The sequence below is a fragment of the Triticum urartu genome, chromosome 5A (genome assembly GCF_056163025.1).
Source record: "Triticum urartu cultivar PI428250 chromosome 5A, HENAU_Tu73, whole genome shotgun sequence".
Classification (NCBI taxonomy): Eukaryota; Viridiplantae; Streptophyta; class Magnoliopsida; order Poales; family Poaceae; genus Triticum; species Triticum urartu.
In genome coordinates this window covers 441,525,401-441,545,562 of record NC_141877.1, presented here as the reverse complement: position 1 = coordinate 441,545,562, position 20,162 = coordinate 441,525,401, and the positions used below count along the sequence as shown (strand labels likewise).

The following is a 20,162-nucleotide window of genomic DNA, read 5'->3' as shown; positions in this document are numbered from 1 at the left end:
TTCCTCCGCGGGATGACCCGTCAGCATACCTACAGACATAACGCTGTTAGTCGGCTTCTTCGCCGAACTCCTTTAAAAGGATTCGTTCAAGCACTTACTGAAAATGTCGTGCCGAAGCTGCTTATTCTCCTTCTCGGAGTCTGCAAGCTGGCCCCGAACGTCTTTTAGTTCCACGCTCAGCTTAATATTTGCGTCTTGGAGATTGTTTTTCTCCCGCCTAACCTCAGTCAGCACGCGTTTGCCAGCCTCTAGCTGCCACATAACATGCTGGTCCTCCGGATTTTCTCTGGATTCATCTGCAACATCTGTTGTTAGATCTGCAGCCATGCCGCACATTATATGGTAACCATCATTCTTTAAAGTAAATGTTACCAGCAGGTGACTTTTTCGGTTCCTGCAATGCGGCCACAGCAGCCCGCAGTTGGGTCTTGCATTCCTCTAGCTCCTGTGACAGCCTAGTATTCTTCTCTGTAAGAACCTGCACAATAAAGATGATCCTTAAATCAGTTCTGCTAACTGTTTCAAGTCTCAGGGGCTACTGATACATATAAATCGTCAGATTTACTTACCCGTACATCCTTTACATACTGATCCGTGGCTCTGGCTAGACCATCTTGAGCAGCTCGGGTGTACGCCTCTCCAGAATTGAAGGCATCAAATGCCTCTGGTGAGAAACAAGCATCACGGAGTACGGCCCAGCGGCGCCTATGATTCATGGCGCTTTCCACCTCTGAGTTTGTAGCGGATAATCTATCTGCATCCTCTGTAGGGGGATTATCCGGCGCCCGCCCCATATCGTCTTCCGCCTCTATGTCCGGTCCTGGCGCCCGGCTGGTGGAAGCATGATTAGTAACATCGCCGGACATATTCCGGCGAGCGTTTTTTCTGTTAAAGAAACACGGGCATCATTATATTTCGAGAAAGACGACAACCACGGAGCGGGGTTTGTTATACCTTTGCGCCGGCGTCTCCGTCCTGACCGCCTTCCTTTTTGGCCTACCCGGCCTCGGTGCCTCCTGTTGGCGCGTTGCTGCGGGTTCGGCAGGGCGTCCCGAATGCCTTCCCTGTAAAAATGCCATGTGTATATGGTGGGTGAAGTGTCTAAAAGGGGATCCTAGTTTTGGAGTTGGGATTTTTGGTTTTTCTTACGTGCGATGCAGGGAGCAGTCTGGGATAGTCGGCCGTAATGGCCACCATGGCATCGTCGCAGCTTAACTGATAGAACTGCCGGTCTATCAGCTCCACGAATATAACCGAATCTTCTTCAAGTCCGGAGTCGAGGGCCCGGTCAGGGTCCTCTCGTTGTGGAGAAGGGTTGCTGACCTCCTTTATGGATTTTCGCAGTTCCTGCCGCAAAGTGGCAAGGTGAATACTTACAACAAAGAATGCGGGAAAAATGGGAGCATGGAGATATAACTTACCCAGCTTGGAGGATTGTACATGGAGAATCCATCCCGTGGCTTGATGCGGGTGAACTCCTCTTCCTCACCCTTGAACAATTCGGACAGAATTTTTGCTAAAGCGGCAGCATTGTCCGGACCCTTACGCCCACAGCGGGTGGCGTCATCCGCCCCGTTATAACACCACAAGGGGTGCCCACGATATTGAAGTGGTTGCACTCCCCGCATTATGCAAATCGACATAACTTCGATTACTATCAATCCTGATCAAGCCAGTGCTTTAATTCGGTTCATCAGATAGAGGACTTCTCCATTGTCTTCCACCTGGGGGCTCCATGGGCGCCAACTTCGGCGTTTCTTCATAGGAGCATTGTTGAACTCAGGAAGACCCCGCCGAACAGGGTCCGGAAGGGGAACATCCTCCATATAAAACCATTCTGAAGGCCAGTCTTCGGGTGACTTCTTTGGAGTACCGGACAGGTATCCGGTATCGGCGATGCGCCATATTTCGGCTCCGCCCACTTGATAAAGTGACGCCCTCTGTGTGCGAGGGACAAGGAAAAATAGCCTTTTCCACAGCTCGAAGTGAGCCTCGCAGCCCAGTAACAACTCGCAGAGAGCCACATAGCCGGCGATATGTAGGATGGAGGCAGGGGTGAAATTGTGTAAGTGGAGGCCGTAGAACTCCAGGAGCCTGCAGAGGAACGGGTGAATTGGAAATCCGAGTCCCCTTAATAGATAGGAAACAAGGCAGACTCGTTCCCCCATAGAGGGACCGGGAAAGCTCTCTGCTTGCTCCCCGCCATTATAGGTGGCAAGCCCGGCTCGAACGGGCACCATGTACGCCGGAGGAAGAAATCCCTTAGTCTGCAGTTCGACTAAACGACTATGTGGGACTGAACACCTCTCCCAATCACCGGGCTTAGGGCCTCGGGGGCGGGAGGAGGAGCTGCAGAGGTCGGCCATGCTGGAATGGATCTTTCCGGAACGCGCTCTGATGGACTCCCGCTGGGGGAGGATGGTATGGATTGGATCTAAGGATCCCCATCCCTTTAATAGACCATTTATTTATCTGGCTAGGGGGGCGAATGTAAAAACGCCCCAGTGCCTCGTATTCATTTGACACGTGGGAGAAAGCCCTTGTTGGGCACAGAAGCCAAGAGGTCCAAACATTTATGGGACCGGAAACTGCTTTACAAACGTTTGAAAGATGGAGAAGAACCCACCTTGCAATGTCAAAGACAATACTGCGCGCCGGACTCATCGTCATTGAAGCCTGGTTCGGGGGCTACTGAGGGAGTCCTAGATTAGGGGGTATCCGGACAGCCGGATTATATCCTTTGGCCGGACTGTTGGACTATGAAGATACAAGATTGAAGACTTCGTCTCGTGTCCGGGTGGGACTCTACTTGGCGTGGAAGGCAAGCTAGGCAATACGGATGTGTATATCTCCTCCTTTGTAACCGACCTTGTGTAACCCTAGCCCCCTCTGGTGTCTATATAAACCGGAGGGTTTTAGTTCGTAGGACAACATACAATCATACCATAGGCTAGCTTCTAGGGTTTAGCCTCTCTGATCTCGTGGTAGATCAACTCTTGTAATACCCATATCATCAAGAATAAATCAAGCAGGACGTAGGGTTTTACCTCCATCAAGAGGGCCCGAATCTGGGTAAAACATCGTGTCCCCTGCCTCCTGTTACCATCCGCCTTAGACTCACAGTTCGGGGCCCCCTACCCGAGATCCGCCGGTTTGACACCGACAGCCGCCTTTGATCATAAACTTCTCTTGGATGTCGATGTGGTACCCTTCTGGAATTCTGATGAAATCTAGAAAAGGAGCATCTCTAATATTCCTGACGCCCACACTAGAGAAAGTTATATCTCTATTCTCAAGGAAATCCTTCAGAGCAGGGCACTCCGTCCTGGCCCTGCAGAAGTGATAGAGCAAAACATGATTCCGCATAGCCAGTTGCATGACGGCGACTTTTCTACGCCTGTAACAATCCTTTCACGTGAACTCCATGCCGAGACCAACAAACTTGTGCTTCTCCTCGCGCAACCAGTCCTTGTACAAGAAAATGATCTCCTCCACCTTGCCAGGCTCGTTGGTGTACCACACGTCGAGCTTCGTGTTACCATCGGCAACTATATGATGGTACTCGGTGGTATTCAAAAAGTTGTCCATGGCAGCGAGCAGCAAGGAGCCAATGGAGATTCCTGAGACCCTGCGGCAAGGTTGGGGAGTGGCGAGGAGGGTGGGAACTGACTGATGTTCTGTGGCTACAATACGACGTGAAGACCTCACGAACACGGCCAGTATTTAACCTTGGCGAGGGACGTTTGAGTTACAATACGCATTAACGTGTGAACTAGGAACAGCGAATAGATGGTTGTGCTTCCGAAGCTCATAAAACCATGCACTTTGTAAAGTCACGGTTGTGCACAAATATTTGATGCCATGGAGAAATCAAGGAGCCTCTAACTTTATTTTACGGTAACTGACACACTGAATAGTCACATCGAACAGCCGGCACATCGGTCATCAATTCCTCCTTTGAACAAAGACCACCGACGGAAGAATCCAATGAAGCAAACAAATAGCTAGCCGTACACCTTAGATCCGAAGGCCAAAACTCATCCGTGCCTCATGTACCTAGATTCACAACATCTGTCCCTCGATAGTCAAGGCTGGTTTCACTTGAGGCCCGGGTATGCAGGCACAAGACGCACATACGTGTCTATCAGGCATGGGTATGCAGGCACATGATGCACATATGTGTCTATTCCACAGGCACGGGTATCACCACAGGCACGTAGAGATACAGGCAGCAACTCGCCGGAAACACGTGAATGCAGGCAACGAAGGCACGGAAACGTAGCCTCTACAGGCACGTCCTTCGGCTTGGCAAGGCACGAATACGGCCTTGCAATTAACGTTCTCGAGCCACGGCTACACACCCTCTGCGTACAGACATGGAATTGAAGCTTCTCCAACGCACAAGCACGGTTTTCGAATTGGCATTCTCGAGGCACAGATACAAATCCTCTGCATACAAATCCTCTGGATGCAAAAAAAGAGGTGGCAAAGGCATCGGTAAGAACACTCTATTCGATAGGCAGGTACCAAACTCTCAAGAGAGACAACCATGTGACACCACAGACACATAGACTCGTGACGTGTATCACGTGAAGATACATCAAATACAAACAGCGAATCAATGGGAGAAGTGAAAGAGCCACAGTTTTACAGTGTCCAAAGGCACGGGCGTGTAGAAGCACAGGCACGACGAGTCACAGCCACCGCATCCCCTCACGTACGGGCGTCTGGCACAACAGGCACGTAGAGTCACAGCCAGCGTGTCTCCTGAGACAAGCGAATGCAGGTATAGGACGCATGGAATTGAAGCGTATACAGGCACGGAATTGCGGATTTTGGCGCACAGATACAGCTTTGGAATTGGTGTTCTCGAGGCACGGGTACAAACCACCTGGACGCAAAAAAGAGTGGTGGCGGAGGCACGATTGTGTAGTTTGAAGAGAAACTGCCGTGTGACACCACCACATAGAGACAAGAAACTGAAAATGTTGCCTCGTACGTTACCAGACAGCCTCTCTTGTGCGAATGTGTAAAACACAACAATACAAACACAAACAAACGGCGGTGAATATAAGCCAAACAAAAAACACGCTTCTCCCAAACAATACATACGCGTCCACTCACAGACGGGGGTCTGGTACCAGAGGCACGTAGAGTCACAGCCAGCATGACGCCTGAGACACGCAAATGCACATATAGGAGACACAGAATAACAGCGTATGCAGGCACGGAATTGCGGCTTCTCATAGTTGTCGAGGCACGGGTACAAACCACCTGGATGCACAAAAGAGTGCTGGCAAAGGCACGGTTGTGTAGTATCAAGAGGAACTGCCGTGTGAAACCAGCCCGTTACAGACATGGCGTGTGTCATGGATGTACATACATAGACGGAAAGAAGCCACGGAAGTGAAGCCTGAACAGACACGGATGTCCGGATTCTCAAGGCACGGTCTTAAAGCAGACAAAGACACGAAACTAAAATGTTGCCTCATACGTTAGCAGACGTGCCTCTCTTGTGCGAACGTGTAAAAGACAACAATACAAACACAAACAAACGACACTGAATATAAGCCAAACACAAAGCATGCTTCTCCCAAACAATACATATGTGCCACTTTAACAGGTTCTCTAAATATACATGAACTCGCGCAAACGTCAACAATGAACTTGTAGCACGAAAAAACATAAGAAATTATATTCACATAACATGACACGATACTCCATAGGTTTGAACTGTCTAAAAGTACTCACTGATTATACAAAAAAAGAAATGAAAGTCTTCCAGGAGTCCATTCTGCTCAGACCACCGGGACCATTCTACTCAGTTGGAGTTCTGCTCAGAAGCATCAACGGCGTCTGGGGTCGGGAAGACAACGAGGATGCATCATGTCCTTCATAGACAGAACTCGGCGGTAGAGCTCGTAGCTGACATACCCATCCTAATACAAAAAGCGGATGACAATAAAGATATACGTAAAGGGGGAAAAGTACTATTGTTGCAATAAAACAAAAATATAAAGACAGAAAATCATAAAAAACAAAATTTTCACTTACGATTGCCGCATATTTTAGGTGTTCAAGGGAAACCGGCTTCCATTCCCAGTAGTCATGTAGACCTGGTGGAAAAGACGACTTCATACTCAAGTAAGATTTGTTTATGACGGCTCCTGCCAAATCTGCCATGGAATCCCTTAGATTGCCTCCTTTGATCATGAGCTCCTCTTGAAGGTCGATGTGACACTCTCTTGGGATTTTGCGGTAACTGTTTGCGAGAATATCCCTATCATTCCTGACGTCGACACTAGCGAAAATTATACCTTTGTTCCGAAGGAAATCCTTCAGAGCAGCGCACTCTGTCCTGGCCTTGCAAAAGTGATATACAAGAACATGCTTGCGCATGGCCAGTTGCATAACGGCGACTTTTCTACTACGATCAAAATAATCCTATTGTTTGTACTCCAGATCAAGACCAACAAACTTGTACCTGTCCTCACACAGCCATTCCTCATAGAGAGTAAGAATCTCCTCCACCTTGTAGGGCTTGTTAGTGTACAACATGTCGAGCTTGGTATTACCATCAGCATCTATAAAGAGACGCTCAGTAGTGTTCCTGAAGTCGTCCATGGAACCGAGGCTGAGACGACAATGGAGTTTGACTGTGCTTCTCGTACGAGGCGAGGATGACGGGAGCTAACTGCACTTCTCTGCAGAGAATAAGACGCGATAACCTCCCGGAATAGACGACTACTTAACCTTGGGGAAATACGACTCGGTTACCATGCGCCCATTAAATTGCATCGGGAACGATGTGAATGGATGGTTGTGCTTCTGCAGCTTATGAAACCATGCACTTCAAAAGTCACGACTGCCACACTGTAATCGAGGAGCCCCTAGATTAACTCTAGCACGGTATTTGGCACAATGAATACTAACAATAAATAGCCATCCCATCGGTCACCAGCACATCTTTTGACCGAGAGAACAATGAGAGGAAGCAAACAAGATGACCCTGTCGTACAAATACTACACGGGGACTGAACAAAAAAAGAAGCATGGTTCGGCCAGCACAAAAGCCACACACGTGCCTCCACTTTGCTTTAAAGACAAACCTCAGTGATATCAACGGACCTGTATCTCTATGTCTGCATACCACCGAAAACATTGCCAAAACAAAAGCACGTCCATGCTTCTCACATACAAATAATTGTGGGCTATCATAGATATTCCCGCCTGAACCCAACGTACATAAAAACAGTGGCTCCCTGGGTCAATGACTGCTTGAAAAAAAATGCAATAACAGAGTCACGAACCATGACTCCATTCCAGATACAAAAGTGCCTCTCATTAGGAACCATCATGCCTCCCCTCAATTTGCCTCCCCCGACGTATGGACCATGCCTCTCCTGCTACAACGACCGTGCATCTAATAACATCATCACCGTTCCTCGCCTAAAGACACACCAAACCATGTTTGATTAAACATGTGATTAAAAAAAATAAAACACAGAAGCACGAGTATGCTTTTCAGCATGTATAACCATGCCTCACAAAAAGTATGTGAGGCAGGATAGGCATGTAAAAGACTCCGCTCGTAGGCAGCACAGCTGGACAACTATAATGGGAGGCAGTTGGACGAGTCAAACATCTCGTGTCCCCATAACACCTCGGAATGCATGCACACCATCTACAACCAGCATTCATTCCATTTCACGGAATAAAAAATAAAACAAGAAGCACTCATTACTACTCTTGCTCTCTCCCGTCTCCTTTATATTTCAATAAGCTCCGACTCCCTCAGCCACAACACAACTCATTTGCCTTCTCCGTCACCTGCTTCTACGGTTCGTGCTTCTTCTCCGTCTCCTGCTTCTAGGGTTCGTGCTTCTAACCCACACACAATCGATTAATTTCTAAGCCATACTTCTCTCGTAGATTGTTGGCCGTGGGTGCTTGCCCTAAGCTTCCCATCACAACCCATCTACCTTATCCGTCCGCCTACTTCTAGGGTTCGTGCTTCTTCCCCGCACACAGTCTCATTTCAAACAAGTTATTGTAGAGTTTTTATTGGGTCTCTTGATTAACTTCCAACCCGTGCTTCTCTCGTAGATTTTGCTAGCCGTGTGCGCTTGCCCTAAGCTTCCCCTACCCAAATCTCCGTTTGTCAACCCTCGTTCTTCTTCTGTCCCAGGTAAAAAGCATATGCGTAAGCAGCATGCTCCAATCTGTATTTATGTTTTACGTTTAGGTTTTTCATTTGATAGTTATTGAAGCATCAGATCCGGTACAACGACTTCATTCTCTAAAGGAATATAAAAACCATTTGAAAATCTAAACAAGTGTTATAAACTCTGTCATACTGCTTTTCTCGAAGGAGTAGATGAGAAGATTTCTAGTAAATTTGTAGTTGTTGCCTGCCTTCAATATGGCTAACATATTTGAAGCTAGTCGTTGTCTACCTTCCACGTTGAAGCTTGTTTTTAAATTGTTATTATATTCTTATTTTCTTAACATAGTTTTTTGAATTATTTAGGTATGATTTGCCCTACCTGCCGCCAACCAGGCGGCCCTTGCAAACCTCACCCTGAAGTTCTCCAGGAGTTTGAGGTTATTCTTGATGAAAATTGCTGGAGCCGCATGGTTAGTAAGCATCACTAACAAATTAGTTGCTTACAACACAGTAAAAAATCGTCACTGTCACTCATACCCCCTTGCACCAACACTAGGTTCCCCTGCTGCCACTTCTTCGCACCTGCCTTGTGTTTTCATTTTCCATTAGTTTGCCTGCCTATGCCCTGATTAATATAGTCCATTAGTTTTGCCTGCCTATGCCTTGATTACTATAATGCATCTTCAGTTCTAATTAAAATTAGTCAACATATGCCAAAAATCTGTGTCCATTAATTTATAATACAATTATGTTGTTCTCAGTAATTCTTATCAAAAATTCATATCCAATTTAAGAAAACTTTTAACATTAATAGCACGCAAGTTCAAATTTATACTTACAGGTTGTTATTTGCACTATTTTTCCAGTATGTACCTTGTAATGTCAGAGCTTTTCTCGCTGAATACATTGAAGAGAGGAAGAAAGAAGCCAGAAAATTGCGTAAACAGCAGGTAGAGCCAGCCCTTCTTACACATGAAGGAAGGTCTTACAATGCTTTGTTTAAGCATAGGGCGAACTACACAAAGTTCTGCGGTGGTGAGTGGAACATCTTTGCGGCTGATTATGAACTTCGTGCTGGAGACCGCATAGAATTTGAACTACCAGACGAGGCTCTCAATCTCGAAATACAAACATATCAGGATAACAAAAGGCTGCTTCCATTACCCCACGTTGGTAGGTATTTAATATTACAAACATTACAAACTTATCTTATTTCGTTATATTTTTATATTACAAACTTATCTTCTTTCGCTGTAATTTCATATGCATGAATCGAACTGAATAATATTAACCCCGTGTTGGATATAACTTTATCTAACTTTAAAAGCCTTTTCTTTTTCTAGCTCTCGACGATCTTTCTTCTGACGATTTCGACCATGTTCACTGTTGTGTCTACTCTAAGGATATTGAGCTTACCTACGACCAGACACGATTCTTTCTACAACGCCTTTTCGGAGATACTTTCATCCGTTGCCGACCATTTGTCCATGTCTTGACTCACACTAACACCAAAGACTACGTCATGGTTGGTTACAACTGTCCTTGTTGAAATACCAAACGTATTTTGCTCATATGTAATATAAACAATACTGACGTAATATTGCTTATATGTAAAATTATAAAGAACCTATTTATTCAAACCTAAAACAACAAAACTTCCGTTGTCCTCTTAATATGTTGTTTTATCTGTTTACACACAAACCTAAACATGCCAGGAATTATATTACTTCCAATATGGAATTTCTTAATGTTTGTGCACTCACCATATTCAGACATTCTTTTATTTATTGTCCAAGTGACAAATCAACGGTTTTAATTTCTATTTAATTTCGATTTTTTTTCTAGAAAATTCCGAGGAGCGTTGTCTCAACACTGAAGAGATGGGTGGACATGCCAACCAATGGCAGGGTAACCCTTGAAGCTCCTGATGAACCTACACATGTCATCACTCCTTCATCGTACTACATCTCCAAAAATGACGGCAGGATGGTAATAGAAAAGTCTTCTTTCAGAGACTTCATATCAGCTGCATCCTTCGTTGAAAAGAATGTTGTTCTAATCACTTTCAAAGAGCGCCATGACCGTTCTGTGTCCATCATCATTCAGCGCATTATGTAGATTCCGTCGGAACCAACACCTAAAATGGAAGCAAACAGTGTATCTCCTAAAATGTTCAACGCTCGTTTCATGATGATGCCTCCAGGAGCAAAACACTGATTATTATAAGTTTGCTAGTTAGGATGGTAGAGCAATTTAATTATTATGGACCATGTGCTTGCTTGAACTATTGGAATGATCTTTTGCAACTTATGTAGCTCTTACGGGCACTCAACTTGCTGTTTCAACCATCGGAATGATCCTTTGAAATAAATGTTGTTTGAACTATCGAAATGATTCATTCGAAAAAATGTAGTTCTTATCCTTTGAAAAGTTCACAATTCAAAAAACCAAAAAACAAGAAGATTCATTTTCAAAAATCAAACGAAACAAGAATCAGTTTGTGATTCAAAACCTCTAGCAATGCCATGTTATCAAACTTATTCAAACCACCTAGTGAAGCATATCTCAATCAAAAACCAAACAGGACTCTGTTTTCAAGTCCAAACTATATTTACTTCAACTCTTCCTAAACACACACTTGTGCACCGAATAACATAAAAACCGTGCCTCCCTAACCAAGGAAGATTATTAACTGAAAAAATGTTTTCACAACAAAGGCACGACCATGCATCTGCTGAGTGTTCTACCGTTTACACGACTACTTTCACAGCCAAAGATGGATCACGCAGGCAGCACGCAACGAATAAAAAAATTCAATGAACAAGACAAGTGAAAATCTTAAAAAAAAGATAAAACAAACCCCTGTTTCCGAAATTCTACGCCTGGAACCGACGCGTGACTAGCAACTGCTCTTTGGCGGTTTCCTTTTTTGCACGACAAAATAACCCTTTCACTTTTCCGACTCCATTTCATCCTCTTCCTCGAAAGTTTCTCGCCGGTCGTAGTTCACCGTCGCACACCTCCAGCCATGGACGACGGGAAACTAACAACACTCACCGAACACATCACTACCCACGGTACAACCATGCTCGAGGTGGTGTACACCAACGACCCAAGGACCGTGGAGCGGATCATCAAAAAGTGCGAAGAATGGCTAAAGGAGGAGAAGAACAAGTTCGTCGGCCTCGACCTCGAGTACACACGTAAGAGCAGTTACATATGACAAGGGATCGCCGTCGTCCAACTTGCCATGCGCGATCATGTCCTTGTATACCACTACTGCAGATCCGAGCGCTCCCAGGCGTTAGTTGACTTCCTACAACGGAAAGCGGTAACTTTCACTAGCGTCGACACCAGGAACGACAAGACCATGCTTGCCCGTGCATGGATCAAAATTCCAGATGAGCACCACGTCGACATCCAGAGGCTATTTTGCATCAAGGGTGGTGGAGAAAGGGACTCCACGGCTGACCTTGCAGCGGCCATCATCGACCCCTCATACAAGAACATGAAGAAATTATTCCCAAAGGAGAAGCACCAGTTCTGGGAGTGGAAGCCACTTTCCCCGATACACCTTAAGTACGCGGCAAAGGACGGGTATGTTAGCTACGGGTTGTACCATAGAATCCTAATCATCAAGAACAGGCTACATCACCTGCACCAACAACCAATGAAAGAAAGACTCCGCCCACGTAAGAGCAATGACGAGGGATCTTCCAGCAGCTGGAAGTGCCGGAAGGGAAACAGTGGTTGGTAAATTGCGAGAAAATGGATGTCTACATTAAACTAGTAGGAACTACTATTATCATAATTTAGATTGTATGAACCTATGTTGTAAATATGTTTGTTGTTGTTCAAAGATGTTGTGTGTATTGTATTACTATTTTACATTTGAATTTGAACACAGTGGTGTGCTCATGTACAAATGCATACTACGTTTTGCATGTCTAAATGCAATTAGTAAGTTATGTCCCAGTACTGAGCAAGCATATATTGTATGCATGATTATAGAACGAGAGATATCTTGCACGATATTGTATTATAATTTCCATACTCAACCTTTACAAGATGCATCGTGCATTTACAAGAATATGTGATGATATCGTTGTAAACTTTCAGTACAATGCTTATTAAACATTGGCGTGAACAATTCATAAATATTGCAGAAGATCATTTGGTACACAGTCACAAGCGACGAGAACTTTGTTACTTTAACCACATTGAAAAAAAATCCTTGCCTTCATTTCACATCAAACACCGCTCTGTCCATTCAAAACATCCTTGCTATTGCACACAGGTTCCTCTCCGTACACCAGTTCTGCACGATGCCACAAAACTACACTACTGTGTGCAACTGACCTATGCACAAGCGTGACTCACTAAGTGTCTACTCAATCCATGCCTGTGGTGCCACGCACCCGTGACCCTAGATACTACACACCTGTGCATCATTAACCGAGCCCCTCTAACCAGATATTCGGACCGATGCCTCTACTATCGTACATCCGTGCCTCTAGAATCTTGACAGAAGCAAGAGGGTTCAAAACCGTGCCTCCACATAACCGTGCTTGTACTGACTGCACTTTCGTGCCTCTGTTTGCTTGATCAACGTGCCTCACATGAAACCCACAGTAACTCTACGTGCTCCGCATGTGTGATCGCCAATGCAACTTTGGTGCTGCACAGACGCGTCTCTCAGTATACCCGTACCTCCACAACCGTGCTTGTACTGACTATAATTCCATGCCTCCGTTTTGCTCAATACACGTGCCTCACATAAAACCAACAGTAACTCTATGTACTACACACACGTGCCTCTTGCATGAAACCCATAGTATCTCGCCCGTACAACTTTGGCGCTGCACACACGTACCTCTAAGTATACCCGTGCCTCCTCACGACCGTGCCTGCACTGACTTCAATTCTGTGCCTTCATTTGCTTAATCCACATGCCTCACATAAAAGAGATGCACAGCCGTGCCTCAGAGTAAACAACACACGTGCCTCTACTGTATTGATAACTATGACCCCAATTAAATAACATCCGTCCAAAAAAACATATTTAAAAGAGATGCACAGCCATAACTCTTCTACAAACATACAACAGCAATGAACACTTAGGTTCATATCGTTTCATATATCTAGATAACATTAAACTGTAGCATAGATTTTTAAACAAAATCCATTTATGTTCAAAGGCTATAACTAACATCACTGCGGCAGAAGATTGAAGATAACAACAAGCCTCCCATCACGCTCTTTGAAAGTTATCAGCACCAAGTTGTTTACTTCAATAGACGATGCCTGGAGAAAATCACTGAAACCTTCCTGTTTGAACATCATTCTACTACCCAAGCCAATGAAGTAGGAGCAAGGAATGCTCACATATATATCATCGTCACCAGATTCCAAAGTAACTTCAAGGGTTAAAACGCCAGTCCTAGGAAAAGTCACAAACTCCTTCAAACTCCTCACAACAATACCAGGAATAACCTGAGAAAAAACATCAAGCTATCAGAAATAGAACAAAAATTCAAAACTATAAATAGAAGAGATAATAAAAATAAATAAATAAACAGAAACAAAGAAAAAATAGTGGAAAAAAATCTGACCATATGATGACCATTAACATTCATGGAATCAATCCTGTGAACAAAAGGACAACAGGGTATGTAGACATCATCAAAGAGTTGACACCTCATGAAATACATCTGCTGATAATTAAGAAAAACACCACGGGTGTAATAACAACTCCCAACAAGTTCCATCTCGGAGTCGCTCAAACCATCAAGAACTACAAAATATAATTACACAGGCTCAAGGGAACAGAAAAATCATCATGTGCAATAAAACAAGATAAAAGCTTCTTTAAAATAAACCTTACCAACAGAAGGTAAAGGAGACAACACATCTCCACGACCAACACGATAAAAATCAATACCAATCCATGTTCCATAATGTTCAAGCCTAATGGTCATCATATCACGAGGACGAACACCATAATCACTGACCAATCGTTCCCAGGAAGGACCATGGAATTTTCTCCTCAACCGACCATGACTAAACAAAACACCATACAAATAACCCTCATTGCACTGAAAAGCAAGATCAGTATCTTCGTCACCCCTCCTTATGGCTAAAGCCCTACACTCCTTGATGTAACGAGCAAGATGAGCTCTAACACTGCACGGAACATACTGCACAACAAATCAAAACAAGGATCATAATCAAAACCTAAACAGCATGAGCAGCACCAAAAGAAATAAGCGTGTGTGCCAAAAATTGAACAATTATAAAATGATATTCTTACAACACACCTCCAACAACGCCGATCCAGCACCACACTGAACCCATCTACCGAAGAATCAACAGAAGAACACGGGCCATCAGGCATACGGCAGAAAGGACAAGCCATAACTGCAAGGAACACAATGATTATCAAGAACTAATCCCACAAAACCCAGTTGAAACTTGACATCTGATAGTGTTGGTAGTCCCCACCCGTAACTACCCCATAAATCTCCATATCCCGGAAATATAATGGGAACAAAAAAAGAAACGAGAAAGGGAAATAGGGAACCCACGAAGGCAACCGGTAGGGAACGGCGATCACGCGAACGAGGAAGCGCGCTCGACGCTAAAGAAGGAGCAGGCAACAAGCGCGGCGGCCGGGATAGGGGCCGCCGTAACCACGCGACAAGAGCGGCGGCCGCGACGGGCGGAGACGAAGGCAAAGAAAGAACAGTGCTCCATGACGGTTCGCCCACACCAGAGAGAAACAGATCTCAAAACATATCAAAAGGTTTTACAAAACATTAAAAGTATAAGGACTAAAGTGAAAAAAGGAAAAACCAGAAAGGGAAACCGAAAACCGGAAAACACGGGAGACGCCGTGCGCGCGACAAGTGTCGCGTACGGAGCGCCTCGGAAAAGTCTCCCGACCGCTCCGCGCGTGACACTTGGCACGCGGGGAGCGCTCCCCGACTAATCGTTGCGAGGAGCGCTCCTCAATTAGTGATTTCGGGGAGCGACCTAGCGCGTACCCCCCCTCCCCCTCGCTCGCTGCTATTAACATGGGCCGGCCCATTTCGGGGTTCCACCCCCAACCGGTTTTGGGCCCTGAACCAAGTTTTTCGTATTTTTATTTTTCTTGTTTCTTGTTTCTTTTTCTGTTTTCTTTTCGGTTGTTCTTTACTTATATGCTTTCATTTTTACTCCTTTTTTACAATTTCAGAAAATCTATTAATCTGTGATTTCTTTTTTTGGAATGATGAACATTTTTTCAAAACCGTGGACTTATTTTTACTAATTCAAGTACATTCTCCAAAATCATGAACATTTTTCTGTAACTGTTAACACTGTTTATAACTCACGAACATTTTTTTTGAAATTGTTAACATTTTATTAAATTTTTGAACATTTTCTAGAAATTTGTGAACATTCTCTTAAGTCGTGAACATGTTTTTGAATTCATGAACATTTTTTCTAAATAATGAAAATTTTAAAATTATAGAAAAAAAATTTCAAAATCGTGGACATTTTTTCCTAAATTTGTGAACATTTTTTGAATTACTGATTTTTTTTATGAATCACGAATATTTTTTTCAAATTCGTGAACAGTTTTTGAATTAGCAAACATGTTTTTGAATTGTGAACATTTATTATCAAATTCGTCAACGTTTTTTGAAATAGCGAACATTTTCTTGAATCACGAACATTTTTTTGAAATTGACGAACATTTTTCGAATTAGCGAACATTTTTTTGAATCGTGAACATTTTTCTCAAATTCGTGAATATTTTTCGAATTAGCAAACTTTTTTTTGAATCGTGAACCTTTTTTCAAATTCACGAACATTTTTTCAATTAGTGAACATTTTTTTTCAAATTTGTGAACATTTTTCAAATTAGCGAGCACTTTTTTGAATAATGATTATTTTTTTCAAATTCACTAACCTTTTTTGAATTAGCTTATCATTTTTTGAATCATGATTTTTTTTCAAAATCATGAACATTTTTTGAGTTTGTGGACATCTTTTACAAATTCATGAACTGTTTTTGAATTCCTGAGCATTTTTTTGTAATCATGTATACGTTTCGAAATTGTCATTGTTTTACTAAAATTAGCAACTTTTTCTGAAATTTTAGAACTTTTTGATATCCCGAATTACTGAAAAAAAGGGGGGGAAAGCAAGGCGGCGTCCCGGCCCGCACATGGGCCGGCCCAGCATTGCGCGAAGGGGTCTGCTCTTGCTTCTTCCGCAGCGCGTAGGTCGGCGCTCCCCCTGGTTAGCGTGCACTTTGGGCTGGCCCAACTACCTCCCTTTCAGTTTTTCTTTTCTTGGTGTTTCTACTTTTGTTTTTTGTTTTTATTCCATTCTTCCTTTCTTTAATTTTGAATTTTACTTTATCCCTTTTTTACGTTCGTTTTTAGTGTTTAGTTTATTTTCGTTTTTTCTTTTTTATTTTCATTTCATGAATATGTTTTCAGCTTACTAAGTATATTTTTTTTGAAAACGTGAACATTTTAATAAAATGGTTGAACATTTTTCCAATTCATGACCATTGTTAATAAAATCTTGGACATTTAACAATTTAGTGAATATTGTTTAAAATTGTGAATGCTTCAATACATAAACATTTTTTAAAACACATGAACATTTTAAGGAATTATCCCGCAAAAAAAGAACATGTTAAGGAATTGATGAACCTTTTTTAAAAATTTGGGAACAACTTTTGGAATTCATGAACATTTTTCTACATGCACGTGTTTTTTTAAAATGCATGCACATTTTTCTAATTTTTTATTTTTTATTTGAATCAGCAAAAAAAATCGATGAACATTTTTGATAATTCACGATTTTTTTATTTTTGTGAATTTTTTGTAGAATTGGGGTGGTACTGATTGAAGATAATCTTGTCCAACATCATCTAAGATGGTTTGGTCATAGTTTGTACGAGGCTACGAGCATCCAAAAATTGAAGTGTATAGCTAACGGTTAAGTTGTGCTGATAATGTCAAGAGAGGTCGGGGTAGACCGAACTTGACATGGAGAAGTCTTGGAAGAGAGATCGGAAGGATTGGAGTATCACCAAAGAACTGGACGTGGACAAGGGTGCATGGAAGTTTGCTATCATTGTTCCAGTACCACGAGTTGGTTAAGAGATTTTATGAGTTTCGGCTCTAACCTAACCTAACTTGTTTGAGACAAAAAAGCTTTGTTGTTGTTGTTGTGAACTTTTTTTAGAAATTTATATACTTTTTTGAATTTGTGAAGATTTGTCTAAATTCAAGAATATTGTTTGAATATGTGAGCATTTTTTAGAACCATGAGTTTTTTTATTTGCTGCACATTTTTGTGAAACCGTGAGCATTTTTTGAATATGCTTACATTTTCAGGACCATGAACATTTTGTTAATACACGAATTTTGTATGAATTCTTGAAAAAAAATCAAAATTGTCATTTTTTTTGAAATTCCAAATTGTTTTAAAGAAAAAATAGAAGCGGACAGATGAAAAGCAAAAAAAATGAAAGTAGGTTTGTCCTGCTGCGCTCAGGGCAGCCCAAGAGGGAGCGCACGGGGAAGGGGTGTGCTTCGGCTCCTTCGCGAGCACGTACCGTGCTAAATAGGAGGCCCCACTCCCCGGGGCGCAATAGATCATCCCCAAATGCATCCTGGGGGACAAATACCCCCCCCCCCCCCAAACTTCAATTTGGTACGATTTCGTCCCCAAAATCCTCAAAACTGGATAAATCACCCCCTTCGATGGTTTTGCTGACGACTTGTTAGATTTTAGGTGGTTTTGGAAGATGATTAGGCGTTTGACTCTTCACGTGGCACCAGACCAGTTTTCTTCGCATCAGACAAGTTCATCCTCACTCCATTCTTTTTTCTTCATTCGCAATGGATGCCGTTGTAGACCATGGCAACGAGGACGCTGCCGTAGAAGTTGTTGCTGTCCAAATCCTCAACCCAGCTTTCTTCATAGTCTACAGTTTGACTTTTCGTCCAGATCCCTCATAAACGTTGGGCGCGTTGTTCTCCTCGTCCATGATGAAGATCATGTCGCCGTTGCTCGGAACGCTACGGCAGGACCCTTCCACTCAGCGAGCATGCCAGCCTGCATGTCCTCCCACCTGCAGGCCACGGGGGCGAACACCATGGCCCTTGGCGTTGCTGCCGCGTACATTGACCGTACAGATTTTCCCGCCTGCGCAGGCGGCGTCTCCAGCGCGCCTGTTCACCGCTCGTTCCCGCAGCGGAGGGAGCGGCTCCCACGGCATGGACATCGTGGCGGTGTCCCGGGAAGATATGGGACCTATTTAATGTGTCCTTTACTAAAATGTTACCTTATAACAAATATAATTTTTTATTCTTTTTAACAAAACAAGATCATCGATTTTTAGGAAAAAAATCATTGATTTTTGGGGAAAAAGTTATTTTGAAATAATTTCATCAATTTTGAAAAAGGTTCACCGATTTGGAAAAGAGTTCACTGATTTTGAAAAAAGTTCATCGATTTTGAAAAACAGTTCACCGATTTTGAAAAAGAGTTCATCGATTTTGAAAAAAAAATCATGGAATGTGAAAAGAGTTCATCGGTTTTGAAAAAGAGTTAATCGGTTTTGAAAAAAAGTTCATCAATTTTGAAAAAATTTCATCGAATTTGAAAAACAATTCATCTATTCTGAAAAAGAGTTTGTCGATTCAGAAAAAAAAATTCATGGATTATGAAAAGAGTTCATCGGTTTTGTAAAAAAGAGTTCATCAATTTAGAAAAAAAAAGTTCATCGATTTTGAAAAACAGTTCATCGGTTGTGAAAGAAAGTTCACCGATTTTGAAAAATAGTTCTTTCAAATTAGCAAAAGAACAAGAAAAGGTGTTCCAAAAAAACAAAAAACATAACAAAACCATTCTGAATAAAAAGGAAAAAGAAATAGAAAAAAGGAATCATTGTAAGAAGAATACGGCGAAGAAGCAGTAGTTGAGCTACTGACACGAGGTAGTGAGGTGGTTAGTGCATGAGGCAAATGACCATGAGGTCGCGGGATCAATTCCCATCGAAAGCACGCCTTCCTTGTCCTCACAACAGGAAGAAAAGGAAAAAAGATGGGCCAAGCCCAGCTAACGCGGCTGCAGGCGCCGGTTTGCGGAAACAGCTATAACCGGCGCCTGCAGCGCTAAATAGAAAATGCTTTAAGCGCCAGCTAGAAGGCTAGTGCATTCTAGTGGGTCGTGGCCCAATCCCGCACTAACTTGCTCGCTTCGCCCACTGTTCTTTTTTAGCTATTGGTCTAGTATGAAAAAACCGGCCATTTTTTATAATACTATTAAAATATGAATCCATTTTTTTACAGATTTTTAAAACATTTCATGAATTTTAGATAACTTCATGAATCTGGAAAATTATAAGAATCTGGAAATAACCTTATGTACTCAAGGAAATTTCCTGCACGAATTTGGAAAAAAGATTGCAAATCTGGAAAAAGGTCATTAATTTAAAAAAGAAGTCCACAAACTAAAAAGATACCGCATTAAAAAAATCATGGATTTGAAAAATATTCGAGAAGGAAAAAAAGTTAATGAATCTGAAAAAATTGCAAATTTCAAAAGGTTCATGAATTTGAAAGCGAAAAAGGGAAACGAAAAACATAAAATGAAGAGGGTAAACAAAAAACAAAAAATGGTTTTTTTGGAAAAATAAAAAAGGAAAACGAAAAAGGACCGCATAGAAAACCGGCCAAAGACAAAGTAAAAATCACAGAAAACAGGCCCAGAAAAGCGTGAGAACCTACTACAACATGAGAGGAAGAAAATAAGATGACTATGAGGTGTGAAAAAGTAAATTGGCCAAGGCCAAAGGTTGAACGGGGTGTGCGCTTTCTACGAGTACAATATAAAGCTTAGCCGTGTTCCGTCAAAATAAGTAGAAAGCGGTGCCTTATCTCAATAAAATAAGTAGAAAGCGGCACCTTATCTCAATAAAATAAGT

At 42.7% G+C, this 20,162-nt stretch overlaps 2 protein-coding genes across 2 annotated transcripts; one reads left to right on the top strand and one right to left on the bottom strand.

Annotated features, from left to right (window-relative positions):
• The first annotated feature begins 11,195 nt into the window (after positions 1-11,195).
• LOC147971817 (uncharacterized) lies at positions 11,196-11,924 on the top strand. Its single transcript, XM_087524136.1, has 2 exons — positions 11,196-11,362; positions 11,453-11,924. Exons 1-2 carry the CDS (start codon positions 11,196-11,198, stop codon positions 11,922-11,924), a joined length of 639 nt encoding a protein of 212 aa, XP_087380262.1.
• Positions 11,925-13,378: 1,454 nt separating this feature from the next.
• LOC147971816 (uncharacterized) lies at positions 13,379-14,582 on the bottom strand. Its single transcript, XM_087524135.1, has 4 exons — positions 14,478-14,582; positions 14,052-14,364; positions 13,780-13,961; positions 13,379-13,660 (listed from the first exon to the last, which is right to left on the bottom strand). Exons 1-4 carry the CDS (start codon positions 14,580-14,582, stop codon positions 13,379-13,381), a joined length of 882 nt encoding a protein of 293 aa, XP_087380261.1.
• Between the last annotated feature and the right edge of the window lie 5,580 nt (positions 14,583-20,162).

Coding starts and splice junctions, on each gene's coding strand:
- LOC147971817 (XM_087524136.1), top strand. CDS start 11,196: ATGGACGACGGGAAACTAACAACACTCACCGAACACATCACTACCCAC. Junction 11,363..11,452: donor TTCGTCGGCCTCGACCTCGA/GTACACACGTAA, acceptor CCACTACTGCAG/ATCCGAGCGCTCCCAGGCGT.
- LOC147971816 (XM_087524135.1), bottom strand. CDS start 14,582: ATGGCTTGTCCTTTCTGCCGTATGCCTGATGGCCCGTGTTCTTCTGTT. Junction 13,962..14,051: donor GTCTCCTTTACCTTCTGTTG/GTAAGGTTTATT, acceptor TATATTTTGTAG/TTCTTGATGGTTTGAGCGAC. Junction 13,661..13,779: donor ATGTTAATGGTCATCATATG/GTCAGATTTTTT, acceptor GTTTTTTCTCAG/GTTATTCCTGGTATTGTTGT.